The sequence below is a fragment of the Notolabrus celidotus genome, chromosome 4, assembly GCF_009762535.1.
Source record: "Notolabrus celidotus isolate fNotCel1 chromosome 4, fNotCel1.pri, whole genome shotgun sequence".
NCBI classification, from domain to species: domain Eukaryota; kingdom Metazoa; phylum Chordata; class Actinopteri; order Labriformes; family Labridae; genus Notolabrus; species Notolabrus celidotus.
The window spans coordinates 5,185,588-5,207,029 of NC_048275.1; the positions used below are offsets into that span (position 1 = coordinate 5,185,588).

General features: G+C 42.6%; 1 protein-coding gene across 4 annotated transcripts in view; it reads right to left on the reverse strand.

Moving 5' to 3' along the window:
• Positions 1-21,442, reverse strand: part of LOC117811475 (actin-binding LIM protein 1-like) — a 79,285-nt gene that overhangs the window by 12,053 nt on the left and 45,790 nt on the right. For 3 of the 4 annotated variants that reach the window (XR_004631011.1, XR_004631010.1, XM_034681766.1), the window contains exons 4-15: positions 19,380-19,489; positions 16,531-16,657; positions 15,398-15,491; positions 12,519-12,606; positions 9,734-9,798; positions 6,438-6,515; positions 6,111-6,269; positions 5,830-5,874; positions 3,952-3,987; positions 3,701-3,830; positions 2,303-2,422; positions 379-483 (exon numbers count right to left, since the gene is read on the reverse strand). Coding sequence is in view for 1 of the 4 variants with exons in the window: in XM_034681766.1 (XP_034537657.1) it covers positions 379-483; positions 2,303-2,422; positions 3,701-3,830; positions 3,952-3,987; positions 5,830-5,874; positions 6,111-6,269; positions 6,438-6,515; positions 9,734-9,798; positions 12,519-12,606; positions 15,398-15,491; positions 16,531-16,657; positions 19,380-19,489 (1,157 nt within the window). In the remaining 3 variants the exon portion in view is untranslated. The remainder of the gene's footprint in view (positions 1-378; positions 484-2,302; positions 2,423-3,700; positions 3,831-3,951; positions 3,988-5,829; positions 5,875-6,110; positions 6,270-6,437; positions 6,516-9,733; positions 9,799-12,518; positions 12,607-15,397; positions 15,492-16,530; positions 16,658-19,379; positions 19,490-21,442) is intronic. The other variant, XR_004631012.1, reaches the window with a different exon arrangement.

Genomic DNA, 21,442 nt, shown 5'->3' on the forward strand with positions numbered 1-21,442 from the left:
AGAGTAAAAACAGGGATCTGCTTTAACAGATAGATGGATAGATAGATAGATAGATAGATAGATAGATAGATAGATAGATAGATAGATAGATAGATAGATAGATCTATTTAGACAGAAAAAGGACAGAAGACCAAAGAAACAATGACAAACAGAAAAAACAAACAAACAAACAAACAAACAAACAAACAAACAAACAAACAGACAAAGGAACAGAGAAACAGAGAAACAAACAAACACACAAACAAACAAACAAACAACAAACAACAAACAACAAACAAACAACAAACAAACAACAAACAACAAACAAACAAACAAACATTGGAACAGAGAACAGAGAGTGGTGGGACGAGCAGTGACAGGGTGCGCTCCCGCTCCTACCTGGGAGGTGGAAATGTTTAGGGGTCTGAGAGAGAGGCGGGGTGACCGGCCGGCTGTCGGGCCTGAGCGGGAGAGGGGAGCTCCGGCCACTCGGCGGGTCGGTGCCTCCAGTGAGAAGAACCAAGAACAGAACGTAAGCAGGGACACTGACAGGGAGAGGACAGTGTGAGCGCTGCCACACACAGGGGACAGACGGGGGACGGACTCTGATTGGCTCTGAGAGATGCTGTTGATGGAGCCGTGTGCTGTGTGTATCATGGAGGCTGGAGCGATGTGTTATTATGAGGCATGAAGTTTAATATCTGTTAGTCTGTTTTCAATGAAGCACAGGTCTGTTAGTTCAGGGTTAAGATGTTATGTAAGATGTCCCAGCATGCAACACAAACTCATTTTAAACTTTCTTTTGGTCTCAACCACGGGTCACTAAAGTCCTGAGACTCATTTTAAAGGACACTACTCTAACTTGCTCTTATTCAAGCCCACATAAGTCCTGAAGCTCTGGGCAGCTTGCTCTTGTTTTGCGTCTTATTGGAGAGATGAGCTGTTAGCATCTCTACTCCCGAGTATATCATTGACCTTCCTACTCCTTGTGAGCGCACCCTGTCCTCTCAGACCAGCTGATATGGGTTATTGAAGACTGATTGAAGACTAATGGCTTTCAGGCTTTTGCAGTCTGAGCTCCTGAACTCTGGAATGACCTACCTGCAGAAATCTGGCGTGCTGCATCTGACTCTGATTTTAAATCTCTTCTTAAAACATTTTAAAAAGGCTTTTATTAGTGTGCAAATTTGTTGTTCGGCAACATATGTGTTTTTATTTTTTATTTTTTTCGCGAAGCATTTTTTAACTTTGTTTAGAAAATTACTACATATATAAAGATGATTATTTTTTTATTTTTATTATTTCTATGATACATAAATATTTTTAAGTGTATATTTTATACATTTTATGAGTGTTATTATTACTATTATTATTATTATTATTATTATTATTATTATTATTATTATTATTATTTATATTATTGTTATTATTATTATCTATTTTGTTATTATTTTTTTTTTGTCATATTACTAATATTATTGTTATTATTATCATCAGTGTTATTATAAATTTTATTATTACAATGTTCTATTATTATTATTATTTTTATTATTACTATTATTATTTTATTATTATTATTATGATTATTATTTTTTATTATTATTATTATTATTACTATTATTATTATTATTATTATTTATTATTATTATTATTGTTATTTTTTTTTTTTTTATTATTATTATTATTATCACTCCAGAAAACAGTAGGGTTATCTGGGGGAAACAGCAGCAAAATCCCTCTATGAATCAGGCTCAAAGTCTCCGGGCACTGATGTGATAGCGGACGGGTCTTAAATATATTTAATGTCATCATGCAGATGTTAAAAGGTTAAATGTGATGGTATAAACTCGATCCTGTATATTTACAGCGAATGGTGCAAAAACTAAGCAGCTTAAAAACAACCATCCATCCATTATCGACACCACTGATCCTGTACGCCGGGCTCAAGCTGATCTCAGTCACCAGCCAATCACAGAGCAGACACACAGAGACAGATCATAAACGCACAGGCAACGCAGAGTCGCCTTTTACTCCAACGAGCATGTCCTGAAGTCACCCTGCATGCACGGAGAGCGAACAGACTCTGCACAGACACAGACTCAGGAACATTTGAGGTGTGATAATTAAAGGTTCATGCTTGTTAGTGAAGAATCCTCGGCTGCAAAGGTTAGACTAACACACGATCATGATGGAGGTACAGAGTGGTGAGAGGAGGCCACAGATCCACGGGGACAGGAGATGAAGGGAGGTGGTGTCACAGGTGATGATGGAGATGCTGCTTTGGGAGGGTGGGCTTCAGGTCAGAGTGGAGTGGGGCCCTTACCTTGGCTATGGGGGAGGAAGTGGTGTCTGAAAGGGGAGGTGGGGCGGGAGTCACTATTTCTGGAGCCCACACTGTTACTGCACAGGGAGGAGCAGAGCTTCTGCATGCCTGTCAGAGCCTCTGCACGGGACGAGGAGGAAGAGGAGGAGGAGGAAGAGGAGGAGGTGAGGGACGAGGGGACAGGACCCCGGGAGCAGGCGGAGGCAGAGGTGGAGGAGGAGGGAGAAGGTGAAGAGGTGAGGGACAAAAGAAAAGGAGATATACAGGAATAAAAGACACCCAAAGAGAGAGAGGTAAGGAGCATTCAAGATGAACAGTAAGAAACAAGGAGAGTGTTCAGGCCGGTTCAGACCAAAGATCTGAAGAGGCGAGGGTTCTGAAAGTTTTTACTGACGCAACAAAAGGAGACCGTTTCTGCTTCCTGTCTTTGAAGTGGATTCTCTCTGCAGTGTGAGGCTGCACACACAAAGGCATAAGCTACTTTCACGCATGCACTGCACTCATCTAAATGTGCAGCCCCTCTCTAGCCAGGCTGCATGTGTGCACGCAAAAGTCTGACATAATCTGGACTTGTTCTCTCCAGCCAGGTGCAAAAAGTCTGCGCAACGTCGAGGCAGGTCGATGTGGGAACGCAGCAAGTTTTCTACTGTGGGAATCATACTCATGCATGCTGCACGCACTACCACACTGCAACCCTTCGCTAAAACCGAGCCGAGCATATCGAGCTGTGAGAGCTCATCAAACACAGATAATCCCCCGCTGTGAGGTGCATGAGTAGAATCAAATTCTTGAACATATCACGGCCTGAAATTCTAGAAAATGTCAGGAGTCGATGTGTAAAAAGGACTCTTCCTGCAGAGCTGGGAGCGTTTTGTTTGTGCTTTTGAACATAGCCTCAGTGACACAATAAAATAAAGATATTAAAGGTAGTAAAGTTAAATTTCCTGGCTCACATCTTTCCTAAATCTTCCCCAAATTTCTCGGCGATAGCTTCCTCCCAGTGGCTTAATGGACAGTTTCCTGCTACATCCAAAGACTTTTATTTCTATCCACAGATATTTGGTTTGAACCGGCTGTCACACCTTCAAATCAAACTTCAACAGAAACAAAAATCAGGTACATTTATTCTTAAAGGTGCAAAATTGACTTTAAAGTTGTTATTCTGTAAAATGAGGGATTTTCATGTCAAAACAAAGTTAAAAACAAAAATCACATAACAACCCAGAGTCAATTTTGTAGACGTTCTCCTTTAAAGTGAAGTGAAGTGAGAACCCTTCAGGAGGAGGGTCAGTGAACGCATCATCTACCTTATAGAAGCACTGAGTTAGTAACAAACAGAGTGACCTTATTTAAACACACTCACACACTCAGACACAGCGGGTCTCTGGGATCACTCACCTGGCCGGTGGAAATGCTGAGGTGACCGTGACAAGGTGGGGGTGTAACCATGTCGATTATACACAGGTGAGCCTATGGAGCCCTGACTGGTGGACCTCTGGAGGATGCGTTCCCTCCTGTCGTAAGAGCCCTGATAGAAACACACACACACACACACACACACACACACACAGAAACACACACAGGTTAAGAACTGCCAGGATCAAGAGGTATCTGTAGATTTTACATCACGTATAAAATCCCACACTCACCTCACCCGGCGGAGTCGGCGACATGTTTCTTGAGGACTGAAAAGAGTAAAGTCAGAGTCTGATCATCTTTGATAAAGTTACATCTCATCATGTGAGTCCTTTCAGATCAGTTTGTCGACTTCCTTTAATCAGGCTGCCCTAATAAGTCTCTAAAGACTCTTCAGCTGGTCCAAAATACTGCATCTTGAGTACTGACTAGAACGAGGAAGAGAGAGCTCATCTCTCCCGTGTTAGCATCTCTACTCTGCCTCCCCATAAAATCTAGACTAGAATTAAAAATCCTTCTTCTTAATGATCAGACACCTTCATATCTTAAAGAGCTCATAGTGCCCTATTACCCCTCTAGAACACTACGCTCCCAACATGCAGGCCTGCTCATCGTACCTAAAGTCTCTAAAAGCAGTATGGGAGGTAGAGCCTTCAGTTATCAAGCCCCTCCTTAAGAATCATCTACCAGTCAGGGTTCTGGAGGCAGACACCCTCTTTACTTTTAAGAGTAGGCTTCAAACTTCCTTTTTGATAAAGCTTATAGTTAGAGCTGGATCAGGCTTGGACCAGCTCTTAGTTATGCTGCTATAGGCTCAGACTGCTATAGGCTAAGACTGATATAGACTCAGACTGCTATAGACTCAGACTGCTATAGACTCAGACTGCTATAGACTCAGACTACTATAGACTCAGACTACTATAGACTCAGACTGCTATAGGCTCACACTGCTATAGGGTCAGACTGCTATAGGCTTAGACTGCTATAGACTCAGACTGCTATAGACTCAGACTGCTATAGACTCAGACTACTATAGACTCAGACTACTATAGACTCAGAGTGCTATAGGCTCACACTGCTATAGGGTCAGACTGCTATAGGCTTAGACTGCTATAGACTCAGACTGCTATAGACTCAGACTGCTATAGACTCAGACTACTATAGACTCAGACTACTATAGACTCAGACTGCTATAGGCTCACACTGCTATAGGCTCAGACTGCTATAGGCTAAGACTGCTATAGACTTAGACTACTATAGACTCAGACTGTTATAGGCTCAGACTGCTATAGACTTAGACTGCTATGGTCTCACACTGCTATAGACTCAGACTACTATAGACTCAGACTACTATAGACTCAGACTGCTATAGACTCAGACTGCTATAGGCTCAGACTGCTATAGGCTCAGACTGCTATAGGCTAAGACTGCTATAGGCTCACACTGCTATAGGCTCAGACTGCTATAGACTCAGACTGCTATAGGCTCAGACTGCTATAGGCTCAGACTGCTATAGGCTAAGACTGCTATAGGCTCACACTGCTATAGGCTCAGACTACTATAGACTCAGACTACTATAGACTCAGACTGCTATAGGCTCACACTGCTATAGGGTCAGACTGCTATAGGCTTAGACTACTATAGACTCAGACTACTATAGACTCAGACTGCTATAGGCTCATACTGCTATAGGGTCAGACTGCTATAGACTTAGACTGCTACAAACGCAGACTGCTACAAACTCAGACTGCTATAGGCTTAGACTGCGGGTCTTTCTCAATAATATTCCAAAGACAACAGTCTAGACCTGCTCTATGTGAGATATGTTTTTATTATGATTTGTTTCCAGATGAATAAAAATGTTTGATTTATTGATCTGGATTATCTTGCTCGGCACCACAGAGGTCAAAGAGTTCAAACAGCCAGTCATAAAAATGCTAACAAGCTTGGAACACATCACTCTATAACAGGACTAGGAATATAACGTCCACTGCTTTGTCTGTTCAATGAAAAATAACTGCACCATGAATCATCTCCTCTCTGCGTGACAAACAAAACTGTTCCCTGATTTTAGATTTCCGGCGTCATCAGCTCACAGTACGCCGTCTCACCTTGTCGTCAGGTAAGGGGGAACGCTCCCTCCTGGCAGTGTGGAGCTGTGAGGGACACACAAGGTCAGTGCTGCATAAAAAAGCCTCACACACACACTGTGAGGACACATTTTTGAACAGTGATGCATCTTTTACTTCTGGAGGACAATAACCTCACAGCTAAACAGAGGATATAATGTGGAATATGTATCTTGATGCACAGTACAGTGCGTGCATGAATCCTGCACGTGCATGAAGATGGCGTGCATGCAGGAGAAGATGCATGCGGTCTGTTTGATTACCTCTCCCACACTCTCTTGTCTCTCGTCTCTCTCATCCAGGGAGGTGGAGTACAAAGGTTCATAGGTAATAAGATCGGGGCGCTCAATGTCATAAATGGCTTTGACTTTGGGAATGGCAGCTAGGTCTCTGTAATCAAGGATCTCATTGTCTACTTTTGCCTAGGGAGACAAATAAGACAAACATGCAAACACACACGGGGTAAATACAGGAGATCAGCACAGTCCAGTTCTACAATCAGACAAGGTGTTACCATCAGAGAGGAGCATCTGACTGGAGAGGCAGAACTAAAGACACATTTCAAAGAGGGATCGAAAATCAGTTCTTACATAGATGGTGTGACCCGGTGAGCCAGGTATGCTTGAACCAGGTCTGGAACAAATACTCTCGGACGACGACCTCGTAGGCTGTAAGAGAAAAAACACACACACGCGTTAGTGGAAGAAACGTGTGTGTGTCCGTAGTCTCCCATCATCCACCACAGCCTCCTGCCTTCTGCACATCTGAACTTATCTCTACACGGGATGAGGAATGGGAGGGGGGATCGTGGCTCGGTGTTTGCCTTTCGTTAACGGTATGAAGAACTTAAATGTCATCTCATGGTTTGGGTCATTCATTTACAAACTTGCAAAGTGAATGAGAGCGTCAGCGCTGTGGTTTTAAGATGCCGGTTAACGTGAAATGAGGAGTCTGGATGGCAGCAGGGAGTCATTAAATGAGCTTTAACCTGATCTGTACATGGGGAGTTAGAGAAGGAGTATTAGTCGACTGAGGCATCGAGTTCGCTCTCCAAAATGTGTGCACATCTTTGTTTCATGCACGTCTGATATGAGCGACGACTACGAGCCTGTTTACACCTGGTGTTAACATCTGCAAAATCAACACCTGAGACATCAGGATCCTGTGCTGCTGTGATGCTGCTAACTACAAACATGGACATGACAGCTCCTCAAAAGTGAAGCCAGAGAATCTAGAGCTCCCCCTACTGACTGACTGACTGCAGTATAGGTCACAAGCAAGAGGCAACCCCCGGTCTCAAAATATGAAGCCCATGAGGAAGTGTTATAAACTGCAGTTCATTGAGAATCCGCTTGAGGCTGGCTGCAGAAACACCAGAAACCACATACACACCCATTCAAAGAAGACGATCTTTGCAGCATTAATAAACATGTTTACAGCCTGGTTCAAAAAAAGGCTTGGGTCTACATCGCTAATCTCTCTATCAGCACACACTGTATTGTGGGGTGAGTTTTTTCTAACGTGATGGTTCAGAAGATATTAAGATTTCAAGTTTTTGCCCAAATAAGGACATGACTGACTTGGCTCCAAAACAGGAACACATAGCTGTTGGCTAAGAGGCTCAAACTCCGCCCCTTTACGTCACACTCTGCCTGGTTGAGTTCCGCATTTCCAATATGGCTGCTGCTGCCGATTGGCTTTAAAACAGCCCTCAGGAACAGATGGGTGACGTCACGGATACTAAAAACAATATTTATACAGTCTATGGTCATAAGCTCCGCCTCCTCCATGTTAACAGATGGGACATGGGTCAAACTCTACAATCCAAAAACAGGTCAAACAAATGTTCCTCCAGGATTGGCTCCAAATTAGCATCATGTCTGCGACAGTCGGGGGGGATATTTTGGCTTCACTAGAGATGCGTTGTCTAACTATACATCATTTCACATGATGTCACACACGTGTGGACCCGCCCCCCTGGAGGCCAAAAAAAGTAGGGGTGTAGCGATTCATCCACTACATCGACGTATCGATTTATATTCCTATGATCCGACTACATCGATCTGTGCTCGGCAAGTCGGCCTTCCGGACGACATATATCGATCTAACATCGTTTTAAAAGGTAATAAATGGATTGTATCCATACTAGGAAATAACACATTGGATTTAAACACGGCAGACTTTATATGGATGTGTTTTTTTTTACACTTTTAATGATAAAGACGTTAAATGTTACTCAATTCAGGCTGCCTGTCTGTGACGCCATCGCCACACGCCAGCAGACAACAAAACATAGCATGGAGGACGGCAGAGGAGAAGCCGGCGAGCCAGAAATGATGGCGGTCCACGAGTGGAAACACTTTGACTTTTACAAAGACGGAGACGTTCTAAATAAGTCGTTCGCTGTTTGTAGAATATGTAAAGGTCAAGTAAAGTTACCACTTTCCAACCACCTACTAAAGGCGCCATGGGATTTCACACAACACAAACCGTCCAGGCGCATCTTGCAGCGTTCATCAAGGTAACATCAGCTCTGCAGAAGCCTCAGGCCTCGCCAGCATGTTTAGTCAGAGACGAGGACAAAACTCGGCTTGGGCGAATCTAGGACTGTCCAGTATCAAGGTGTTTATTTCACAGTCACACTGGTTGAATTTTTGGCTAAAAAGTTACTGAATCGATTTCAAGTCACTGAATCGTTTCGGATCGTATCGTTGTAAATGAACCAATCGTCCTTTAATCGTATCGGCAACCACGAATCATGATACGAATCGAATCGTTGTTAAAAAGAATCCTTACACCGCTAATAACAAGGCTTTGAACTTTGAACTGACTCTGCTGCTAACACGTGTTTAAACACTTTATAAAATGCCTGACGAGGAGACGAGCCCGGGTTCTGCTTCTTAAGAATCCCACCAGAGAAAGAAAACCCTGAGAGGAGGAGGCGTGGATTCATTTGAGGGAACAAAACAAGGATCAAAGTCCACACGTCTTTGAACATTTCATTAACGGTGAGTTGAAGTAAACACATGAAGAGTATTTTAATTCATGTGGGTTTAGTCGACGTCGTTGACGGTGAACTTTAGGGAGGGAGAGACGGTTTTACACGTAGAGTGTCTCACCCTACAGCCCTCAAACTGCAGTGTTACTGACCCGACAAGATCCTAAACACATCTATCTGTCTGTACTTTAAAAGTCTTTCATCCTGGCGGCGGTGTAAAGGGAAGGGCTCTTGTTGAATTTAATGTGGCACGTTGTGAACACGCTGTTAAAAGGTGCACAAACGTTGCCTCTCAGACTCAAGAGGTGAGACCTAAATGAGTCCTGAGTGTGTTCACACCCGCACGAGGATCTGCTGTATGTTAACACCAGGTGCAAACAGGCCTTCAGGTGTTTCAAACAAGACTGAATGGCTCCTTATGAGACACAGAGAGGGCACTGCAGGCTGTCTCCAGCAGATGGCAGCATACAGTGCAGTGTGTCCTGCTATGTACATGGAGGAACACAGGATGATGCCATCTCATAGCCAATAGCGAATACAGTACCTGCCTTTGTGTTTTTGGAGGAATAAGAGGGACGGAGGCAAGAGCTGTGGAGGAAGGGAGAGGGGGGGTTCACAGGACATCACACAGGGGTTTCACCTCTGCAGCCCCACACACACACACACACATGTAAATATGCACATGAACAGATAATATTTATACACACACACTCACACACACACAGCAGCGCCTGAACAAGCAAATGACTCAGACTACAGAGGGTTTAACAGGTAAACAGGAAGCAGCGTCTGCAGAGTCCTGAGCTACACGTGGGGTTTACTCCCCGATAGAAACATGTGATCAGGACGGGTCGATCAGTAAAGAGTCAGAGAGGACAGGATCCCTACCCGCTCCCTGTGCCGCTCCTCCGTCCGGGTCGTGTTTTTGCAGCCGGGATGCCAGACCGTCGATCCTGAAGGAGGAGAGCAGAGAGAGAGGAGACCAGAGAGAGAGATTCAGGATGTTGCATGTTTGTTTTTTTATTTGGTGATTGTTTATCATCAGTTATATTTGTTTAATAGAAAATCAGAGTCCTCATTTAGATTTCTTTTTATGTTTTTACAGTTTTTTATGCCCTCAGGTTGAAAACATACCTTCCCATAAAACAGAACAGTCTGATAAATGTCAATAAAATCAATGTTTGCAAAATCCTGACCTACAACTTCTGCAGGATGCATTTTAATCTGCACGCTTCAAATATGTTGATGCAACCTGGAAAATTTGATCTATGTAAACTGAAAGTTAACTTTGTTTCTGTTGTATTTCTTTAAGATTGGAAATTAAATAAAAGGAGTTTTTTTCATACATGTATCCACAACTTAACTCTTTGAAAACACATGAAGAAAGCAGAGAGATAGTATTTCAAACTGCACCAAAAACCCCAAACCCCTAAATGAATTTTTGCAAGAATCTGGAGAAAATCTGGAGCTTTATTAATATGCTTTATATCAGGACAAACACTGAGCAGAACTTCCTTCATATAATGTAGTTAGTCCAAATATGATGTTAAATGTTGCATGCACATAAAATAAAATGTCCAAATTTTCCTCCATGCCACATCTTGACACATACTGACTCAGTGTTTGCGAGCTGTTATCAGAAATGTGACGTGTGGTGTTCAAAATGCAACATCAGTCGAATCATAAAGATATCTTTACTCCATATTCTGAAGGAATCAAAGTGATCCCATTCCTGAGATCAGATCAGACATTTCACAACGCTGTGGTCGGATCATGCTTTAAAACATCTCCGGACTCTGAGGTGTTTTGAACAAACGTTGACTGCAGGTTGATTCGTCTGCAAACAGCAACGCGGCGCCCGTCCTGCAGCAGTTTAATCTCTGTAAGTAACGGGTCGTAAAGTTGATTCACTGAACAGACAAGAAAAGACTGAAGAGTCCTCGACTGTCCAAGTTCAACAAAAACAGGAGAGTGAAGGCCTGGACCACAAACTCAAGACCCCTCTGTGGATTCTTCTGGAAGGATATAATAACACACTTTCTGACTCCAAGATTTAAAATTAACCAGCAGCGTTTGAGTGAGGGGACGAGTGTTGGAGACCGTGTGGTAAACCAACAGCAGATCATTGTCATAGTTTAGAGAACCTTCCTGTAAACCAGCATCATTGCAAAAGAAATAATAAGTACGTTTGGAATAGAAGTTAATTTCTCTTTGTTACATCATACTTATGGCCGGGAATCTGTTACACAAAATCATCTGCAGGAAACCTTCAACATAGAAGGAGACAGGACTGCTGGCACTCTTATTACATCTCTCAAACACAAATAACTGCATTCACCCTGTTAATGTACTGTATATCCTGACTTTGATAACACTTTATATTAAGGTACACATATTAAACATGTACTTTTTGCTTGTTAGCATGCTTATCAGCTGCATACTGACTCTTAATTTGTCTAAATAAACTTGAAGATCTTTGGGAGGTATTCCTACACAGTCCCTTCTCTGTTTCCAAAATCCCTGTTCTTTTTCCTTATTGTTATTCTGCACAACGCAGCATAAATATGTCATAGAATTAAAGTTTTAACCATAAAGATGTTGATATATGTGGTACATTATATTAAGATTATATTGCTTTTGATGCATGAACATAAAATCCAACTATAACCTTATAACTGCAGCTAAACTACCCCCATTAGCATCACCAGGAGAGCCGTATCTTTGCATATTTAATCAAACAGTGACCTCAACATATTCAAATACTTCTTGACTTTATATTTTTGGGGGGTTATGCCTTTATTGGAGAGGATAGAGGGAGAGAGTTAAGTGACGTGCAGGAAAGTGGCTGAGGACTGCAGCCTCTATACATGGGGTGCATGAACTAACCACCCTGCCAAACCAGCACCACATTCAAATACTTTAAACAGATCTTAAATATGCAGACCAAACGTTAACGATCTTGTTATTCGTGCAAATACAATCGTGAGAAGGTTTTGTTTAAAGCTACTGTCAGGGTTTTTCATTTTGTGTTGTTTCTGGCGCCCCCTGTGGACACAATATGTAGCATGTAGTCACATTCCCCTCTTGTATCGCTTACTTTAACTCTCCCTGACCCTAACTCGCTTCATCTGTGCTCCTAAATCGTGTACGCAAGTGCCCTAAGTCACAAAAGAGGAGAGGGACTTCGTTCCATCCTTCCTTCCTTCCTTTCTTCCTCCCTTCCTTCCTTCCTTCCTTCCTTCCTTCCTTCTTTCCTTCCTCTGAGTTTGACAACATTGCTGCTCTGTATCTGTACAGGTTTTGAGGTCTCTGATGGCGCTCTTCAAACGACTCAAAAGCAGCATTTCCAAAATATTTTGTGCTGCAATAAAGCAGGCGTTCAACTCTTATAAAAGACAAATATAAATGAGGAAGTTACATTATTAAAACACTAAATGTTCTGCATCCTACAGAGACAATCAGCTCTTCATCGCCCTTCACTGTGATCGTCTAAACCTTCATAAAGTCTGCAGGATGTTAAAGGAGAAGCACGGAGAGTAACTCAGAGTTCACAGAGTCCACAGCACAACATGTAGGCAGACATACCCACCACATAAAACCTAAATATCTTTGTTCCTTAGCTCTGAGAGGCACGGTATAAAGCTTTGAGAGAAACAGAAGTGTGCTCACTCACCTTGCAGATACATCTCCTCTCCTTCCGTGAACATCTGATTGCACCGGCTGCATCTCGCACAGCTGGGGTGGTAGTGCTTATCTCCTGCCTGAAAAAACACAGAGTGCACAAAACAGAGCTGACATCACAGGGAAATGAAGATCAGTGAAGCCTGCAGGAGAGCGATGGGAACCAGGCTGAGACTTCCAGGAAGTAAAACCCGGTGCTCTACCTTCACGTTTGTTTCCTCCAACGACTGAACAGAAGGAAGCTTCATCTCAGGCTGTGCACGGCTGACCTCTGTCACTTTACTTCAACCGCTCAGTGACGTGCACGCTCTTTACTAAGACCTTTAAAGTTTAAAAAAATAATACGATTATTCTGCTTCTCTAAAAACCATGAGAGCAGCCAGTCTGTCGCAGTGAAGCTGTCCTCACATGTCCTCTTTATAATAACCCTCACAATGCAATCAAATAGAAAGATGTGACAGCTGGAGCCTCAGACTCTCTCTCCACTTTGATACAGCACTTTGTATGCAGAGAGCACCGCCACCATAATGCCTGTGTGACTTTGACCAGAGCTGATAAATACCCAAATGAAGTTTAGCCTCTGTATAACAGCCCTCAGTCACATTTCAGCTGCAGAGTGTCCACTCAAAGATACAGACACTGAATAATATTTGCATTTCACTGAAGCAAACGTAACCGCCTACCTCCTACTCTCCTCAGAACCCTGCACGGCTAAATATCCCTCTCAGGTGTAATAGTGGTGCTCATGCTATATGTGTAGTGTGCCATTAAATACTCTCAGCAGCTTTAAATAGCTGCAACAATTACAGCTGCTTTAATAATCCACTTACATCACGCTCTTGTGCAAAAAAAAAAAAACGCTGCTAACAAAGTGAAGACCTGACTCCTGGACAAGTGGAAACCTTAGGAGCTGAGATATGGAGCTAAGGCACAACTGCAGTTCCTCCACTGTCTCCTGCAGTGAGTCAGTCCCCATAGAGCCCCATGTTAAAATGTTACAGCAGAAATAAACATGTTTACAGCCTCGTACAAAAACAGTTTGGGTCTCTATAGATCATTTCTCTCTTCATGACAACTGTACGGCTGAATCTGATCACACACGTCATATCAAATCAATCTGCAGAGGAGAATAGAACGGAAGAGATCAAAGCAGAATAGAATGGAACGGAAGAGATCAAAGCAGAATATAATAGAACAGAACAGAACAGATCAAAGTGGAATAGAATGGAATGGAACAGATCAAAGGAAAATAGAATACAATGGAACAGATCAAAGCAGAATAGAATAGAATAGAACAGAACAGATCAAAGTGGAATAGAATAGAACGGAACAGATCAAAGTGGAATAGAATGGAACGGAACAGATCAAAGGAGAATAGAATAGAATGGAACAGATCAAAGGAGAATAGAATAGAATGGAACAGATCAAAGTGGAATAGAATGGAACAGAACTGATCAAAGGAGAATAGAATACAATGGAACAGATCAAAGCAGAATAGAATAGAATAGAACAGAACAGATCAAAGTGGAATAGAATGGAATGGAACAGATCAAAGGAGAATAGAATAGAACGGAACAGATCAAAGTGGAATAGAATGGAATGGAACAGATCAAAGGAGAATAGAATAGAACGGAACAGATCAAAGTGGAATAGAATAGAATGGAACAGATCAAAGGAGAATAGAACAGTATGGAACAGATCAAAGGACAATAGAATGGATTGGAACAGATCAAAGCAGAATAGAATGGAATGCTTCTAATTGATCAAAGCCAAATATCAACAGTGATTAATTGTAGACAGAAAAAGAATCACCAGGGACGACCATATACATGTCAAACTAATCTGAGTGAAAGAGTCGGTCACATGTCCCCTCTGCCTGTTGACACTGTGGTAAAAACTCTCTCTATAGCTCATTTCTCTCTTCATGATGACTGTACGGTCTCTGAACTTTAACCTCGGGGTTAAAGTTTGTGGTGTTGGAGCCTTTCTGAGATTTGTTCATGTCCACACTCCAGGCTTCAAAAAGGCAGTCAACAAACCAATCAGTGACGCGATGCTGCTGGCTGCTTCAGATATCTTTACAGTCGATGTTCTTGGGTCAGTGATCAGACCATCAGACAGACTGATCTGTTGGCAGCAGCTCAGCGGTGAGACGATGAAGCCTGTTCCCATTGTCATAAAGATCTGCCTGAGCGCTGGATTACTGTAAGCCCGGCTGGCTGGCTCGCTGTGACATTTTCATACCACTAAGTGACACATAACTCTATGTCTGATTGGATCATCGTCTGCAGGACTGACAGGCGGACGTGAGACCAGGAGCAGGAGAGCGCTGGTGATGTTTGGAACTGGGCTCAGATAAATAAATCACAAAGAGTCTAATAACATTACGTACAGCTTTATAAGTTATATATTGAATATAGTGTCACATCACATTAGAGATTTTGTATATTTTGTGATAAAGCGTGCATCAGTGAGAGCAAAATGGATTTTAATTGAGATGGACGGACACAAACATCTGCTGAGATTAATCTCTTCATTGACTTTGGTCATGTCAAGAGTCTGTTTGGCTCTCTGATGAAGAGATTACACAAGAGATTATCAAACTACATTTCACAATCTCATCCAATGCAACATCCTCTATCTTTATTAGAGCCAGGACAAGCATGAACTAACTCTAAACTTTGGATACTCATTCTCATATATGCTGCTATCTTATTGCTTAAACTCCCCCTGGGCAGGATTTAGAAGAGATCCAGGTGTGATAGTAGTTCTAAATTTAAAGGAGCATTTCATATATTTCTCATCAGACACCTAACCGTAGAAGGAGACCAATCAGAGGTGTGTTTGTCGGGGTGTGTCCACATGTCTCACCTCTAGCACCTTCCCTGTGATGAACTGATGACACGCCTCACACTGAACTCCAAAATGGATCTGGTAGTCCTTCTCACAGTAGGGGGCGCCATCCCTGAAAGACAGAGAGAGACATATTCTAAAAGCAGTTTCCAGCAAAGTATATATAAACTTAAATATATTAAACAACACAACATTTTTATAGTAACAGCGATAAGGTAGATGAAGCAGACTTTAGGGGTGCAGAAAGATAACATTAACATCCAGAACACAGCAGCTTGAATCCGGACACATACAAGAAAATACGACCATATCACCCCCGGTTCACTGGCTCCCCTTTCAATACAGAATCCATTTCAAAATCCTGTTATTAGTCCATAAAGCACTCAATGGTTCAGCTCCCCAGTACATCTCTGACTTGCCCAGAGTGTATACCCCGACCCGGATCCTTAGGTCAGCAGGTGAAAGTCTTTTAAATGTACCCAGGGTCAAATCAAGGTCCGAAGGGGCCCTCAGCTACTGTGGTCCATCTTTTTGGAACAAACTGCCTGCTGACCTCAAGTCCATAACAACTGTCTCCACTTTTAAACTTTTAAAATAAGACTCAAAACATATTTATTTTCTCAAGCGTATGAATGATATAATGACTGTTGTGACTGGATGCATGTGCAGCAACACTTGCTGTTTGTTTGATTGCTGTGTCTGATGTATGCTGGGTGTATCTATTGTTTTTCTCTTTTTATTTATTCTATTTGGAAAAATGCTTTTTTTTTTTTTTATTCTCCATGTAAAGCACATTGAACTTACATGTAATGAAATATGCTTTATAAATAAAAATGCTATTGCAATCTATCCTGCATAAAATATTTCAGCACAGAGCTCCTAATATCAAACATAAAATATGAAACTTAAAGCCACAGTCAGGGTTTTTAGTGTTGTGTTGTTTCTGGCGCCCCCTGTGGACAAACTATGTTGCACATAGTCCCATTTAGAGTACTGCTAATCTGGATTTGGTCATCTCTAAAAGTCTTTATCAGGACTTTTTGATCCAATCAACTTTCAATCTGAAAAACCAGAACAGAAGTAGGATGTATGAACTGATCCTGGGTCACAAAATCTCCAAACACAGATCACCGTCTGTTTGAGGTGCTTACTTGCTGATGTACTCCCCGGTTAGCACTTTGCTGCAGGCCTTGCACTTGAAGCATCCGAGATGCCACTGTTTGTCCAACGCCAGCAGAGCCTGTCCGTTCTTGATGTCTCTGCCGCATCCTGCACAGTCTGAGGGGAACACAGAGGAACAGGTGAAAACACAAAGAGGTGACGCTCTCTGAGACAACACACACCTGTCAGGTGAATCAATGCTGGTTTTCAGGTTTGCAGCATGTAACAACAGCCTCAGGGGGGTCAGAGTATCATCATCAAGGTCTGATTTATTCCCTGCAGAGTGAGACATCCTGGGACACTAGGTGGTGATAGAGAGCAACCAGCTAGGCTCTGACAGCTGCCTCTTCCCATCATCCACGTCCCTCTTACCCCGGCTCTAAAAGCTCCTTCTACATCAAAGTGGGATCCCGAGGCTCTCAAAGTGTGAGAGGTTGATTTCTAAAAGAACAATCATCTTGTCATCTCGTCTTTAACGAATGGAGGATGAAAGTAACACACAGCCCTTCTGCAACCACAGGGGACGATAACCGCGTACGGCATAACGAGGCTGCGAAGATGACGTGGGGAGATTCAGCATGCCTTATTTATAGGTGACCTTGTCTAAAAGCTCTTCAAACGCCAACGGAGAGAGCACGGGGAGGGTTAGAGAGAGGGAGAGGACAGGAAGAGGAAGAGGAGAGGGGAGTTTGTAGAGGACGGGTTTGCGGGCTGCAGAGGAAATGCACGGCTTTGCATTATTCAGTCGGAGCCGTCTTGGTGTTATTCATAAAGAAACACGGTGGGAGGAACGCTGCTGCGTTTAGAGCAGATTGAGGGGCAGGAACTCCCTGAATGATACCTCGCCTTCACTCCCGTCTCTTCAGGCGGAACAAAGCTGCAGGAGAGCTCCTCATGCTGTATTTTCTGCTTCATGTTACTCTTAACAAAGATAGTTGCTTACAACGCTGCTGAGAGCTGGAGGAAGGGAATGACGCCAATGCAGTTTACAGGTGCGCCCCATGTACGAAGGCTCGTAGCGGTCACTCGTACGTCTTCCCTCTCTGTTAAGGCGGTACACACTACAGCAGTGGTGTCCAAACTTTTTTCAAAGGGGGCCACATTTGATGTCGTCAGATCTAGGGGTGAGCCCGACTAAGGATTTGCTCAGTCGAATCTGATCCATCAGATTTTGCCCATAGTCGACGAATAGTCGATGTTTGTTGTTTTTCCTTATTGACCCAAAGTCTGCATGATGGTGACCGCATGACAATATCACGCATAACCCTTTACAATTAAGAGACTCATAGCTTAAAGTAAAAGGGACAACAGAATATTGTAAGCATAAAAATTTGATTTTTTAATCTATATTGCAAAAACAACGAGGTGATGAAGGAGAGAAAACTCAAATAAGGCCACCATCAGTTAAACATGGAACAACGCTCCACTATAGAATAAGGAATCAGGAGATATTTAAACAGTGTTCACACAGCAGAGAGCAGCACTGCAGAGGGTAGTCTGTCCAACTTAAGGCTAAACATTTGTATAATGTTCAAAATCAAACCTGAACCAGCTAAAGGGTTTTTAAATCTCTTAACAGAACCTTTTAAAACAGTCTTTCATCGCGTCTTTGTCCGCTTGAGTCTTTTCAAACTGCACGTGAGGAAAACCATCGTGTGTACGGGCAGAAGTGCACTCCTTGCTCTGTTGACTGTAAATCCTGTCTTTGAGAATATCCTCTCTGATGGCGTGGAGGTGGATGGGATGCTGTGGATTGTTTTTGAGGCTTCAGACAGCTTTGGGTATCTGTCCTCGTTCTTTTGGCCCCGTACAGTTTTTGTGTGGTCCGGTAATCCTTGATCTCACAGCCCTCTTCATGAAGCTGCTCCTCATCTTCATCACTATTTTTTAGGATCAACTGAAGTTTTATTTCCTGACATTTTGAGCTGCCATGAACGTAGAAAGATTTAAAGGCCAGCTGAGGTACATCTGCTCCACAGGTCCCCGCTAAATGGGAGAGTCCACCTTTAATTACCAGGGGAGATTTAATTACCACTTTAAGGAGATTTAACACTTCAAGAGCTGTTCTCAGAATTACATTAAATAAGTCTATATTTATATCAAGGATATATGAGGCACTATTTTTACAGGAAACAGGAAAATAATGTAAAATTAGACATTGAGCACCCCCATGGTTTGAATGGAATGATCCACGTTTCATATGCAAATATTCGACTATGAGATTGGCAGTCGACTAAGACTCGTTAGAACCAATCGGCGAATATTCCACTATTTGGGGTCACCCCTAGTCTACTTTGTCAAAACAAATCAGTCTTTTCCTGAAACATCAAAATATTAATTTCATTTGTTTAAATTTTGGAGAAGTCTAGGCGTAAAACGTTTAAACCCAAGACTAGAAAAAAGGGAATAAACCGTGTTTTTTTGGCTCATTTCATAACAATCTCCAAAAAATCCTCTTTCCATCAGAAACTTTTGGACCAACATTGAAACTAAAAGTTAAGTTTTACAGTTTCTTTAATCCGATATTTACCAGGACAGATGACTCACACACAGACAGGCTGCTGTTTCTCAACATGTCTGTGTCCATAATTCAATATTCATGAAGTTTGATGATGCATTTGAACTCTGCTCTAAGTGGTAAGCTACATTTGTGCAGGTTTTAATGTGCAGCAAGGATCCTGATGCAGACCTGTAAGTTCTTCCTCCCAGCTTCATTAAATGTCATGAATCATCCCAGGAAGCTCAGACTGCATTAAAGTCTCTGTAGAAGTCAAAGCAGCATCCTGTCAAAGGAAATGAATTGCTCTGCATGTTACCTTTTGTAATAAACAATACTTACTGCTGGAGCCCAGGATGTCCTTTGGCCCTGGAGACATGGGCTCGACACAGTACTGACACAGACAGTCCTTCCCATTAAAGGTCACCCTGTCCCCGGCAGGGAACGGTCGTCTGAAAGCAGAGCGACATCAACAATCAGCCAACGAGACAGGAGCTGTGGCCTCTGGGCGAGTGTTTATTAGCTGGGCCTGATGATGTGGATGTGTGTCAACACTGAGCGCCTGAGGACGGCATTCAGTCTGATGGTTCAAACGTGACAGACACCATCGTACTGTACGCCGTCTGCTGGAACACCTCCCATACTGGAACGCCTCCCATACTGGACCTGAACTGTGTTTGTCAGCAGGATTCTTACAGTTACAGTTTCATGTAAACAAAGCTGATTATAAATGTGACCCAGTAACATTTAAGATAAACTAAAGGCTACGATGTAATACAATAAAACACAATAAGACATAAAGTATCACAAACCCATGATGATATAGTCCTATAAAGATTCACTGGAATGCAACAGTGAATGCAAAGGTCCAGGAGGCAGACACCCTCTCTACTTTTAAGAGTAGGCTTCAAGCTTATAGTTAGAGCTGGATCAGGCTTGGACCAGCTCTTAGTTATGCTGCTATAGGCTTAGACTGACACACTGGGATCCTGTCTTTCCCTCTCTCTCCTCTCTCTCCTCTCTCTCCTTGTCTTTTTTTTTATATACTTTATTTTTGTAGGTCATCTCTACATTAATGTGTTATAATAGTGGAAATACAGTCAGTTCATGCAGTAATGGCTCATTAATCCTTCAACGCTACGTGCACAGTCCATTTTTCCCAGTAATGCAAACATTTTTCTGCTCTAAAGTTTAGTGAGTAAGTCATTCTCTCCATATTTTCAATAGTAGACACAATGTCTATCCACTCAGTCTCTGTTGGGGGATTGGGTTGCAACCATTTTTGTGTCACAGCCTTCTTGCTGGCTGCTAATAAAATCTTTAACAAGTATTTATCCTTAACTGGGAAGTGGGCTGTAATGTTACCCAGATAAATAGTTGAGAATGAGCAGTCACTCCGTGATCCAAATTTTTTTTTTCTAATGCCTTAATTCCTCCCCCCCCAATATGACTTGATTTTTGGGCAGTTCCAAAATATGTGTAAATGGTCTGCCAGCTGTTCTCCACACTTCCTCCAACACAGACGGTTTTGAATCTCAGCTGTTTGTGTACATTGTGTTTTTGGGGTTCTAAAATACCTCATAACATTACTCCAACAGAAATCCCTCCAAAGACCTGAGCAGGTGGAGGTGGACTGCACAGAACACACATTTAGCCAATCCTCCTCCGAAATAACAAGACCAGATTCTGTCTCCCACTTTAATCTAACCTTGTTTGTTGAGTGTGTCTTAGTGGATTGAATTCTTGGATGTAAAACTGAAACTAGCTTCCTTGTGCCTTTGTCTTTGTACAAACAAAGATATCAACAGGGTCCATGTCAGATTCTCTCTCTGCCTGTCTCTTACTTTAACTCTTCCTGTCCCATTAAAGTTACTAACCATAGACCTTTCTGGAGTCCCTGAGCTCCCTTGTCCCGTAGGTTCCTCCGCTGCTGCTGTGGACGTGCCAGACTCCAGCTGCTACAACTACTACTATCCGTCTCTCCACTATCATCTCTCTCTCTCTTCATCTCCCTCTATCCCTCTCTCCAACACGGTCTCAGCAGATGTGTGTCTAACATGAGTCTGGTCCTGCTGGAGGTTTCTGCCTGTTAAAGGAAGTTTGTCCTTGCCACTGTAATTTGCTAAATGCTGGAAAGTGCTCTGCTCATGGTGGATTAAGATGAGATCAGACTGAGTCCTGTCTGTAAGATGGGACTGGATCTGATCCTGGTCTTGATGTTGGGTCTTTGTTAGCAATCGAACATAGAATACGGTCTAGACCTGTTCTGTCTGCCTCTGCTGGATCCCTGGATTATAAATGAGTGGGATAGTGATGATCTATTTATGCTATTGTTGTTGTTTTTGTGTATTTCTAGTTAACAATAAACTGCTTGCTTTTGCCTGAGAACATCAGTGCTTGTGTTG